We start from the raw sequence: 13,282 nt of genomic DNA, 5'->3' as shown, positions 1-13,282 counted from the left end.
TACGCCTAGGAAAATGGGGGGAGGTAGTTTTTATCTCACACTACCTAGCAACGCGAGTGCTAGAGCCTTCCCTAGGAACAGCATTTCAAGCTTTACTATATCTTTAGCAAAACCTCTAGAGCTCTCAGGGGCATGGGAAGTAGGACTAGTTGAGATACAGTACCCCCACACCTGGAATAACGTGACCACCGACCCACGCTTTGAAATTGCACAGGGGGAAAAGAAGTGGTCCTTCCAGCTGCAGAATGGATATTATTCCAGCATCCCCGAGCTGTTGGAATACATGAACGAGCGCATATCATCACGCAAGAGACCGCCCGATGCGATTCTTAAGTATGACCCCGCAACCAGAAAGGTCCTAATTAAACCCGAGAATCAGTGTACAATCGAAGCTGACGTGGAATTACAGCGTATATTAGGACTGTCTCCCAACATTCCTCTCAGAGCGTCAGCTTTCTCAGCAGACATCACAGGAGGTTTCAACACATTATATGTTTACACTAATATAGTGGAGCACCAGCTCGTTGGTGATTTCTACGTGCCTCTGCTGCGCTGCGTACCTGTGAAGGGAAAGAATAATGAGTGTGTCAACATTTGTTACGATAAACCTCACTATATTCCGGTGAGCAAACACCACATCGACACTCTCACTGTTGAGATAAAGTCAGACCAGAACAAAAAGATACCATTTCGCTTTGGAAAGGTGATTGTGAAGCTACACTTCCGTCCCAGGAGGACATTGGATCTTTAAAAAAGAAAATGGTCATCCTGAAATCCTATGGGGATCCCGGTCTTTATAAAAACTATTACAGAGCACAAGCTGGAAATGGACTTCCGGGTTATCATGGTATCCCCCAAATGTACGGCTCAGGACTGGGTGGGATTTTCAGGAGCCTTTTCCGAAAAGCTGTACCGCTTTTGAGAAGAGGCCTGGACATCATTAAACCCCACGCAAAAACAGCTGCGCGTAATATAGCCAAAGACATGGTCGGTCATTTTACACAGGCAGTTCTAAACAGAACAACCCATGAAAACCCACAAGAGGGATCAGGGCTGATGTATATTAGAAGGAGAAGAGGCTTAAAAAGAAAAGCATCACAAGTGAGGTTGAAAGGCCCGCCCCGCCCTGTTAAAAGGAAAGCGCAGCGTAGAAAGAAACCACAGAAGCGTCGTGGAGCGAGAAAGAGGCAGAGGATACAGTCTATGAGCGATATATTCTAAAACAGCATCATGGCTTTTATTCACGGATGTTCTGAAGAGTGCACTAAATCTGAACTAGATTTGTTTCACATTGGGCCTACACAAACTAGTATCGAGAGAAGCCTTTATATCGAAGTACCCCCACTAACGGCTCTTACAGAAGCCGCACCCTTGGATTTTTTTATTGCTGGAAATGGTGAAGACTACATGGATCTCAACAACACACTTCTATATTTGACGTGCAAAGTGGTGAATGAAGACGGAACAAACCTCCCCAACGATGCTGCGGTAGGCCTCGTGAATTACCCGATAGCCTCCATTTTCAGTCAGTTAGATGTGACTTTAGGGGACCGTCTCATCAGTCAAAGTAACAACTGCTATCCTTACAGAGCATACATTGAATCCGTGCTGAACTATTGCGAAGACACACTAGCCACGCAATTTACAGCGGGGCTTTTTTATAAAGATGATGCTGGGGAGCATGAGTCTACCGAGCTGGATGGAGAAAATGATGGTTTTATCAAAAGAGCAACCCTGGGAGCCGGTAGTAGAAAAATAGACTTGATGGGACATCTCCATGCTGACCTGTTTTTTCAAGAAAAACTGCTGCTGAACGGTGTCGATGTGAAAATTAAACTTACCCGCAATAAAAATGCCTTCTGCTTAATGAGCAATGATGCAAACAAGCGTTACAAATTACATATTTTATCAGCCTCCCTCTTTGTCAAAAAAGTGAAATTGACACCCGGTGTCCGCCTTGGACATGCTGAAGCCCTCTTGACATCTAATGCCAAATACCCAGTGGACCGTGTAAGCATGAAAGTATTCAGCATACCGGTAGGGAGCCGTGTCTCCAATCAAGAGAACCTGTTTTTGGGTCAACTTCCTAAACAGGTGGTGATAGGGTTGGTCGATAACGATTCTTTCAGTGGTGCATACAATAAAAACCCTTTCAACTTTAAGCATTATGACATCAATTTTGCAGCTCTCTACTTGGATGGAGAACAGTATCCCATGAAACCATTTCAGCCCAATTTTGAAGAGGATAATTGTGTGAGAGAATATATGAGTTTGGTTCAGACTGCTGGCAAACACATGAAAGACAGCGCACTTTTAATTAACCGTGAGGAGTATGCAAAAGGCTACACGCTCTTTGCGTTTGACTTGACTCCAGATCAAGAATGTGCCGACCACTACTCCCTGATTAAAACTGGAAACCTGAGGGCAGAGCTGCGTTTCGGCAAGCCTCTACCAACAACCGTCAATATGCTGGTTTACGGTGTTTTTGACAACGTGATAGAAATAAATCACAGGAGAAATGTCTTGTTTGATTATATGTGAGATGGATAGCCTTCAGTTAACTCATCTACTAAGCTCAAATCCCTATACTCAAAAGAGTTTCTATGGGGTGTTACCATGTGACATGCTTCCGAGAAAGCATCTGCAGCAAAGGCCGCTCGCGTTGATTATCAACACTCATCCCCATAACCTCCCCGGGGAACACTGGTTAGCTGTTTACCTGCCGAATGAAAGAACTGCAGAATTTTTTGACTCATATGGACACCCTCCTGACTATGCCTTGTTTCCCAAAACCATCGTGAACTTTTTAAAAAGAAACGCCGACAAAACTGTGTATCAATGCAGGCCTGTACAGGCCTCAGACTCTGTTGTTTGCGGACATCACTGCATATTTTTCCTTCATCAACGCTGCAAGGGACTGGACTTTAAAAATATTCACGCATTATATTCCGATGATTTGGATAAAAATGACAAAATGGTTCTTCAATTTGTAAAGAAAATGAACACAAGACCACGTGCCTCGGATATGTTCCAAACGATACAACAATGTATGTCCTGTAGTGCATTTCATAATCGTGTTTAATAAAAAGCTCCTCCTAGAGCTGCTTTTGGAATATGATACGTGTCTGTCGTTTTTAAAAGAACATTCACAAACAACAAAATAGGTTTTAAGAATATAAGTATTTTATTCATTGAAAATAAAATGTATTATAAGCTGAGCCATGCAGGGGTGCTGGCCTGGCGTTGCTTTTTAGAAGATCTGCGTGACAGAGACGGAGTTTGAGTTGGGGGTGAACCCTTAGGGTTCTTTAGATAGTCCAGAAGTTCTCTATTGGACGTATTACCAACCACAGATGTCGGGGTGTTTATTTCGGCCAAGGCCCTCATAAAGGCATCCCACCCTTTAGGGAGACGTGTGACAGGTAAGGCGTGAGTTTGGATCGCAGCTTTGACCAGGTCCAAGATGTTAGATCCGGGAATCACCGCTCCTTTATACACAAAGGATCCTTTATCATCCCATGTAGAAATATTCTTGTTTTGGCTTATTTTGCTGAGCATCAATCTCGCATGATTCTTGTATCTAGCAGGCAGGCCGTCCACCACTTCACGAAACACGGTGTCAGAAGGGGGCTGTGGTGTTTCTTCAGCAGGTGGTTCAGATAGAAACAGATTTAAACTTTGCTTCTCAGCATCCCTCTGTTTTACATGAGTTAAATATTTTTGAAGTAAGGTATCGTAGAGTCGTGCTTTTTCATGTTCGGATAAATCAGACCTTCGTAGAATCTCTTGCATTTCTCTATCTAGGGATGAGATGGCTGTAGTTCGGATGTTTTCATCCTTGGGAGGTGCGCCTCTTAATTGATCCAGTTGACGGCTGGGAACCAGATACATTTTTTCAGCATATTCCATCACTGTTTGGTTAGAAAACTGGTTAACAGAGGAACGGCAAAACTTAGCAGAGGTCCCAAAAACCCTCCAGACTGTTTCACAAGGCACTTCTTTTTTCGAAGAGACACTTTGCTGTTTCCCAGAATTCTAATAAGGCGGCGCCTTTTTCTCAACGCCCGTAGCTGGTGCGGGGCCAAGGGGATGTTTCCCTTTAAAGTATTGAGTGCTATTTCTGAGATAGTAGCAATTAAATCATTGGAGCCCGTGCACAAAATGGCTTTTCTCTGGCGTGGAGGTACCTTAATAAGTAGTTTTAAAAGTTCCAGGTTTCTCTTTACACGATTGGACATATTATCCAGGAGGAGCAGGCAGCCGCAGGTCCTACGCCGTTTTAAAACAGTTGCCTTTTGTAACTCCGGGATTTTTTCTTCATCAAATATACCACAGGCCAATCTGGTGGGAAGATTCCAGTTCTTAATCTGTATGTTTCGGGTGTAGTACCATTCAAATCTATCATTAAATAACCGTGAGGTTTGCTTGTTGCGTCTGCGTAGGATTCCATGAAAAAACTCACATTTCCTGGATACATCTGTCGTGCCAAAGTAGCAATTTGTAGTTTATCCCGGGGGTTTTTAAACAGTACCATATATTTTGCATTAAGACTGATGGTTCTGTTGCTTTTTCCTTTGCAAAAAATATTTTGTGTGATGAGGAAAACACTTATATTCCGGTGATGGACATACTGGGTGAAACACATCTCCAAACCACGGTTATCGCAAGCAGGCTGCATCAAATCATCGATTACTATAAAATTGACTTTATTGGGTGGTAACAATTCATCATCATCAAATTTTTCAGGTAAACCCTGCACAAACTGGATAAAGGGGTATTTACATTGGAGTTCATTGTACAGGGGTTGCCAGCAACTGTAAAACCACACAATATTTTGAGGTAGTACAGAGAACACATGATCGGCATTATCCAGCATATTTTTTATAAAAAAGGTTTTACCACAGCCACTCGGACCTGCTAGAATAGCAGAGAAGGGATGCTGCCATCGGGTCTGCAAATCAGTATCCATAAGGGAGCGTTGTAAATCCGTCTTTAATTACTCTTTTATCAAAAACAACCTTCTGTGTTTTTTTGAGGGTTTTCGTATGAAGCGTCCACTGACGCTTATTTCGAACAATACCCGGCTGATGTATCACAATTTCACGAGGCTGGCAGCCTTTCTTGTCCGAGACGTAAGCGAATGCCAAGTCTTTTAGACTGCTGAAATTAATTTTCTCACAGTTAGCACTATTCAGGGTGATTCCCTTAACTTTCAAACAAGCTGTGCCATCAGTCAATTTATATCCATAGGATTTTGGACCTACACTGACAAATTCTGTGATAGACCGGCCTGATGAAATTTCGTCAGTAAGATCCCCTAAATAATCTCCTAGAGGCGGTTCCCATTCCCCTTCCCGACTCACAAAAATGACACTGTCCGTGTCGTGATACAAAACACGTCTACCTAATTTATCTAGCAACTTGTAGAGTTCAAGTCTAGCATAAGCAGTGGTAAAACATGCTATGAATTCATTTTTACGCCCAGCGGTTGTCACACGGTCCTCTGAATATTTCCATGAGAGACAGACAGCCTCATCATCCAGACATTCAGACATGGACACCTTATAAGCATCAGAAAATAGAATCTGAAAGAAATCCTCAGGATCTCTCAGTACTTGTGTGACAGGTAAATTTGTTCTCTGTCCAAACTTGCCCCACAATGAGTTTAAAAACAGTTTGGCAATTTGACGTTTTGCAGGATTCACTGCAATCTTGTTTCTGCGTAAACGCACCCCCTCCCGTGCATGATAATCCCTTATATATTTAGATTTATCTTGTTTACTCACACACCACTGTGGGTAACCTGAAGCCTCCTGCTTTTGACGAAGATGCATCTTTATATACCCTGAAAACAGATCTGCAGAACGATGCTCAAAATGCCACACCTCATAAATTTCAACAACTTTGTAGCCCTTCTCTATAGCTACATTCAACTCGATTGTACACCATGTTCCAATTAACGCTCTTTCCTCATCTGTGTGGTCACAAGGGTCCAGATGTCGTGCTTCTGCACAGGTTGAGCACAGTACGAACATGAGTTTTCCAGAGATTCTGGAAGGCAAAACTGGAAAATAGAGATTTCTAGGGGGAAAAACCTTGGCCTTAACTAGTCCAAAATAATTTGAAAGGGGCTTGAAATCCTTGTAAATGATTTCAGGATGCCCCAAGGGGTACTCTTTTGTTTTGTTTACATAGGGGTACAGACTAGTAAAGTCATAATATTTCACAGATTCCCCATCTTTAGGTTTATAATAGAGGCATATTGCATTTGTACGACCCCCAAAAAGCGCATCGCGAGGTTTTAGGGGTTCAGGAAAACTGGCTTTTGCAAGATAAGCCTGGACTTCCAAATCTGTTTTTACCATATTTCTCCACTCGTGCTCCCAAATGGAACGCACTTCAAACCCTAGGCTTTGGAGCTCCGCGGTCCTTTTCTGTGTCGCGTTAAAAAGAAACTCGTAAGATTTCCCCACCACGGGGTTGTCCTCCTCTGGAGAATAACAAATCAAACAACCATGAAAAAAACAACCGAAATACTCATAGGCAACTTTCTTATCATCCACAACTGCAAAACCATCCAGAAAATAATTTCCAACTTTAACCTCCCCACCATTCAATGCGTGACGTATTTCAACTTTTTCCTTATGACTGACAAAAGAGAGCCACTGTATAGAGGCGGATGAGAATCGCTTGTACTGATTATGGTAATCATTACAACTTGGAATCGCTATAGTATTTACCCTAAGAAATTTGAACCTATACATGGCGAGAGCCACACCTGCAATGGTAGGGTATTGAAAAGGATCAATAGCGACCCTGTACCTCTTGACTTTGTCTTTTTTCTTGCCTACCATGACTTCTCTTATACCCATTGTGAGCTGCACTATTTCATGTCTGTACTTGGTACAGGCCTGCTCCAAAATCTCAACATCCTTCTGACAATAGAATGCAAGCTCTTTCTGCATATCAAAGGTTTTTGACTGGTTCTCTGCATACCAGGCTGTAAAGGCTGCCTTTTCAGCAGGCATCATGTATTCTACGCCATAGCATTCGGGCTGTGGCATTGGCCCTACATAATCCCAATTCTCAGGCTTGTTAAAATAATGTGGAAAATACCCCTTGGCATCCTCAAATCCCAAAGCCTTTGGTAATTTAGAGAGTGCCATGGGTAGGTGACTGAGTGAGTCAATGAATTTTATGGAGAGTCCTACCACAGTAACACAGATCAACTTCCCACCCTGTGCTATAATTTCAACATCCAGTTTTTCTTTCACCAACTGTCGGAGTATAAAATAACAGTCATATCCCTTTGAATTGTGAGCTATGAATGTTGCATCTTTAAAGGCTCCATCTTTTGTAAACGTTTTAATAAATTGTTCAATACAGTTTTCGCCCTTAAATTCCCAGGTTTTGCCTGCAAACTTCCATGGCTCCCTTTCCCCTTCCACCTCAATTTCACCATCACTGTCTTCAGACCCACTATTCTCCTCCACAAAATCTGGTTTAAAACACTCCACAGTCTCCCCAGAATAAGCTTTTACAAAGCAAAAATTCGGCACGTGAGCCCCCGTACTCTGGTGACATTCAAAATCGTAAAATAAATATTTCACAGAAAGCTTTGGCTGTTTAAGCGGTTGCATGTAACACAAATGACCCTCATCTTCAACAATGTAACCCCAGCAGACCGTACACTGTCTCCCTTTACACTTTTCATCATCGTGATCCAGCTCCTGATAATATCGACACTTTGTACAATACATTCTCGCTAGACATTTGACTTTCTTCTCTAAACCCAGCTGTTGGTGTAATTTTAAGCAAGCCTCAGACCTACAATGAAACTTACATCGGGGGCATCGAACCTGTTTCCCTATCACATTATCACACCCCTTTCTCAAACACATTCTGCAATAAAATAGACATGAATGATGGTCATGATTATAGAGTTTGCGACAAAATTGACAGTAGTTTCGGATGCCAAATAGCGCTTTTACATTCAGAACCCCATAGAAATGCTCATCATGTAAGAGTAGAGTATAGGCTTGAGGATAAATGGGTCCCTGTGTTTTAAACAGAGCCCACTCTGACTTTTTTGAGTAATAAGCAACATCGATATTGACTCTTAAATGTTGTTCAACAGTAGAAATATCATTAAGGGTTACCTTTTTTTGATCAGACCATCCGAGTTCCATATGCAGTTTTTGAGCAGCTGTCAACATTTCTGAATCTGTGGGTTTATGTAAACTCATAACACCAAATAAAGCTCCAGCAAAACACATATTGCCACCTGCATAATTCAGGTCTATCAGATACTGTCTCTTCCTAGCAATTATTTCACTGGCTGGAATGGAACTCAGTTTTCGACGTGCTCCACCTTGTGGCGGTTTTGTTATAGTGACCACGAGCTCAAAATCACCATGAGCGCAGATTTCCATATTGCTCTGTAATAGACGACTCAGCTGGACTAGAAACTCCTCAGCATTAAAGAGATCCCTACTTCTTTTAAAAGAGAAGAGTGGATTTCGTAACCCTGAGGCTTCTAATCTCACCTGAACAAAATCTTCGGGATCAATTCTCTGGTTCAGATTGTCTAAGATGCCCTGGATCGCTGTGTATAATGCATTTATAACCTGTGCATATGACCTCACGGTTTCTAAATTTCTGAAACGGAATACCTCCCCGATCCGCAATGTGTTATAACTAGGAAAGGTAAATTGCCACCTGTGCACGCATTCTGCAAACACAGGGGGTGACCCATCATCCTCCTCACCAGAGGTGTCTTCCTGTTGAGGTCGGTACTCAACCTCGTTAGATGGGGATTCTACCTGTTGAGGTTCAGGAGAATGTCCATCCCTCTGGGTGTCTGTACTGGAAGAAGAAGCCGGGTCTGACCTCATTGAGTCTCTATTGCTTTTATGTTTTTGTTTACTTCTGGACCTGGCAAGAGTTTTTCTCGCCTTTGTTATCAATCTACGTCTCCTTTTCCAGTACAGTTCTCTAGGTGTGAGCTTCTTTTGCTTTCTTCTACCCCGCTTGTGCAACCCTCTACCTATCTGATAGTGAGTTGAGTTTGTAAGAGGGTTATAATTTTTACATGCTTTAATTGCTTTGAGAAGTTTTGGAATTTCATGACCGACGATTTGATCCAATCTCATTTTTAAAGCAATAGACTGTTTATAATTGTCGTCCGCTTCATCGTTCAATCTACGAATTTCAGCAAAGCATTCCCCCGCAGTGCTCATAATTTCACAGTCATGATCATCTTCCGAATTCAGCACAATGTCATTGTTGCCTTTCTTCTTCTTTTGAGGTCTAGCTGATTCCTGAGTTTCTGGCCTGGCTCGCTTCAAGCGGGTTCCTAAAAGATATAATAAATATAATAAAATACCTAAACACAATCACGTGTGGCTATTTCTCATATTTACAGAGAGATGTTCTGTGGGGCATACAATTACCTCGAGTTTTTGAAGTTGATAGATTGGTAGTCTTTGGAGTGGGCATGTTGGTCTCCTTATCTGGAAATGCAAATACATACACCTGAGTAGCTGTTTCTCATATTTACAGAGAGATGTTCTGTTGATTTCTGTAAGTTTGTTATTTTGTGTGATTGCGACTTTGTTAATTTTTGTTGTAGTATTTATGTTCTGTGTTTTACTACCATTCATCATTACCTGCATGCTTGGAAGTTGGTGGAATAGCCTTTGGTTTCTCCACAGTCTTGAAATCAGCATCCTCATGACGAAGTGCTTGTTCTGTGGAAAACAGACAATCATTTCAGAAAAGACACACACACACTGGGTGGGCGTTCATTTTATTATTAAATAACCTTTGGAGTATAAGGACAAACCCATCATTTGAGCATCATCCACTTCCAGCTGAGAAATTTGCACATCCTCATAAGTAATTTCATCTGGTAACGGCATATTTTCTATGATGGCTGGGTACTGGATATGAACGTTAGGATAGAAATGTTGGTTGATGTTGCTCATTTCTGATGGTTTGAGTTGTTGAATCTAAGAAGGTGGAGAGGGTTAAGAGGCAAGCATTAAACAGGTTGTGCAATCATTGCTGAGACACATTTCCATACAAGACCCAAACCGCGCCAGACACCATGGATTGGACCCACCCTGACAGATTACCAGAAATTGAAAAACAAACGTTCAGGATTATTCAATCTTACCTGAATTTGGCAGCTGGAAAAGCCCCCAAAACATCATTAGATACTGAGATATGTATCTCTTTACAAAAAATGAATGAGTTGGATGCCAGGATCTTTCCTATAATATCACCTCTGCAATTGGACACTCCCACACAGAGCTGTGAAATCCTTCAACATGTGATGCAGCAAACATTTTCCGATGGCAAGATTAACTGGGGCAGAATTTTTTCTATAATATTATTTGGATGCATTTTAGTCAGAAAAATGCCCTACACAGAAGTTCATGTCGATAATGTAGCTGAATGCATCGCAGCATTCTTGCTAGATCATGAATCTAAATGGCTTTGCCGTCATGGAGGCTTGGTAAGTAAAATAAACTCTTAAAACTTTATAATATTCAATTTAATATACATTATTGTGTATACATATAATATTGATAATAATATTATATATAATATACAGTATTGTATGTACATATAATTTATTGTATGTACATATAATATTGGTAATAATATTATGATGTGGTACAATATAATACTAATATTAATATTACAATATAATACCGGTAATATTATACACATACACACACACACACATATATAAATAATATTACCGTATAGTGTCATAGTACAATATGGTAATATATGATGTTAATATTGTACTATGGTAATAATATAATATATTGTATGTACGTATAATTTGTGAGCCAAATTGCCCCCCCCCCCACTTTTCTGGTAAGAAGGTCAATATATAAATATAGTAATTAGATTAATTAATTAAAACTAGCATAACAGAATCTTATTTCTCATTTTTTCTAGGAACATGGGGTGAAATACATGAATGCTCTAATGGATGGTAAAACAAAATTGTCGATTGTTGAATTTATGTTATATGTTTATAATCTAAAGTGGTTGATATTCCCTGTATAAATAAATAAAATAAAAATCTACATCCTTTTTGTTATTATTTATATAAAGCAAACAAACAAAATAATGTACCCTATTTTCTGTTGTAAAAATAAGCCGTAGCTTCCAATGAAACAGATTAAATTATAGGGTTGTTGTATGTCTTTCGGGCTGAATGGCCATGTTCCAAAAGTATTCTCTCCTGACGTTTCGCCCACATAATAATAATAATAATAATAATAATAATAATAATAATAATACTTTATTTATACCCCGCCACCATCTCCCCAATGGGGACATCTATGGCAGGCATCCTCAGAGGTTAAATTATATATAAAAATCTATTAAATGACAATTGGGTGTCTGACCTCAAATGAAGCCAGCCTAGAGGTATAGGATTGTGTATTAGGTTAGAGTACCAGGCACAAGTAATTCATTAGCCCTGATTTTCATAAGTACCCATTTGCCTAGGATGGTTTGAATGTGTATTACCTATTTCCAGAGGAGCATTCTTTTGTTACAGTAATTAGGTCAATACAGTAGATAAGCATATACAGATAATCTGCAGGGGCCTTTCATGTTCCTTGACTTTTTTTGAATGGGCCTTTCTCCCACCTAACCAAACAAGACACGGCTATGGAAATATATATAGCTATGGAAATTAGCTATATATATTTTATATGTAAAATATATAAAACTCTATTAATAACAATTTAATAATAACAATTTAATAACAAATAAATAACATTTTAATTTAATGTTAAGTGAAATAGGTACAGTTTTACCACCAAGGGTCACCCATCATAGCCTTTTAAAGGACAGGATTCAGCCATAGAGACTTTTTAAAAAAACATCCCATAAGAGGTTGACCCACATGTTAAATTATTTTAAAATCTTAAACTATATATATATATATATATATATATATATATATATATATATAGAGAGAGAGAGAGAGAGAGAGAGAGAGAGAGAGAGAGAGGAGGTTGGGAGAAAGGTTTGGACTTACCAATTCAGCCAGAAATGTTGCATGGGCCAGAGGATTGAACCCAGGATGTCCCAGGGTTTTTAAAGCGTAAGGGGGTCCTCTTTTCTGGTTGGGGCCGCCTTTCCATCCGCTTTTAAACTGAGAATTCCCATTGGCTGATGAGACAAACACCCTCCCTTTGAGGTGTGGTCATATTTGCAGTTAGGCATACATGTTGTACAGAAACATTTATATAAATCTCTATTAAATAAATGGGTATCATACTTTTTTTTATTTTGAGGGAAGGGGTTGGGGAAAGGTATATTGAAGAAAATTAGCAATATACGCCTTAAAGAGTAGTTGAAATGTATTTCCAAAAGGGAAACCCTCAAATAAAAGCACATTGTGCATTATGTTTTTTAAAATCCATTTTTATTTTACCCCATTTTAAAATAATCTGCTAAATGGGGCATGATGGGCTATAAGGACTTGTATTTTCTAAAGGACTGTAACACTCTCCCTTCCCTATAGACATTGGGTTGTTCTGTTGGACCCTTATTTTATTATTTATTTTATTTTTGGTTGTAAAAATAAACCATGTTTCCAATGATGCATTTTAATATATATATATTAATACATGGTTAAAGAAAGGGGCCCACACTTCGCCTTGTGTATTCAGTTAAAGATCCAGGCACAGAGATGCTTATTATCTCTGTTTTTCAGAAGTCTTAAGCATCCGGCCCCACGCCACTGAAAATATGCATATCCTGATTGTCAGAAGGATCAATAAACAGGCACATATTTTCACTTTTCTATTTAGTTAGATATATATATATCATTAGAAATCTTATGAGTGTTCATTAAATGTACTTCTAAAGGTAAGCCCCTCAAATAAAAAACACAATGAGCATTATGTTGTTTTTAAATCCATTTTATTTTACCCATTTTAAAATAATCTTCTGGTAAATGGGGCATGTTGGGTTATAAGGTCGTATTTCTAAAGGAATGTAACACTTAAAGATCCAGGCACAGAGATGGTTATTATCTCTGTTTTTCAGAAGTCATCAGCATCTGTCCATGGCATGACCACTGAAATATGCATTTCCTGTTTTGTCAGAAGGATCAATAAACAGGCACGCATTTTCACTTTTCTATTTAGTTAGATATATATATATACATTAGAAATCTTATGAGTGTTCATTAAATGTACTTCTAAAGGGAAGCCCTCAAATAAAAAACACATTGAGCATTATG

The 13,282-nt window shown here is 39.7% G+C and overlaps 1 protein-coding gene across 1 annotated transcript; it reads left to right on the top strand.

Annotated features, from left to right (window-relative positions):
• The first annotated feature begins 1,230 nt into the window (after positions 1 to 1,230).
• LOC134295332 (uncharacterized protein F54H12.2-like) lies at positions 1,231 to 2,541 on the top strand. Its single transcript, XM_062967454.1, has one exon. The coding sequence runs from the start codon at positions 1,231 to 1,233 to the stop codon at positions 2,539 to 2,541; it is 1,311 nt and encodes a 436-aa protein (XP_062823524.1).
• The last annotated feature ends 10,741 nt before the right edge of the window (positions 2,542 to 13,282 follow it).

The sequence above is a fragment of the Anolis carolinensis genome, chromosome 1 (genome assembly GCF_035594765.1).
Source record: "Anolis carolinensis isolate JA03-04 chromosome 1, rAnoCar3.1.pri, whole genome shotgun sequence".
Taxonomy (NCBI): Eukaryota; Metazoa; Chordata; class Lepidosauria; order Squamata; family Dactyloidae; genus Anolis; species Anolis carolinensis.
This window is presented reverse-complemented; position numbering and strand designations above follow the sequence as displayed.

Coding starts and splice junctions, on each gene's coding strand:
- LOC134295332 (XM_062967454.1), top strand. CDS start 1,231: ATGGCTTTTATTCACGGATGTTCTGAAGAGTGCACTAAATCTGAACTA.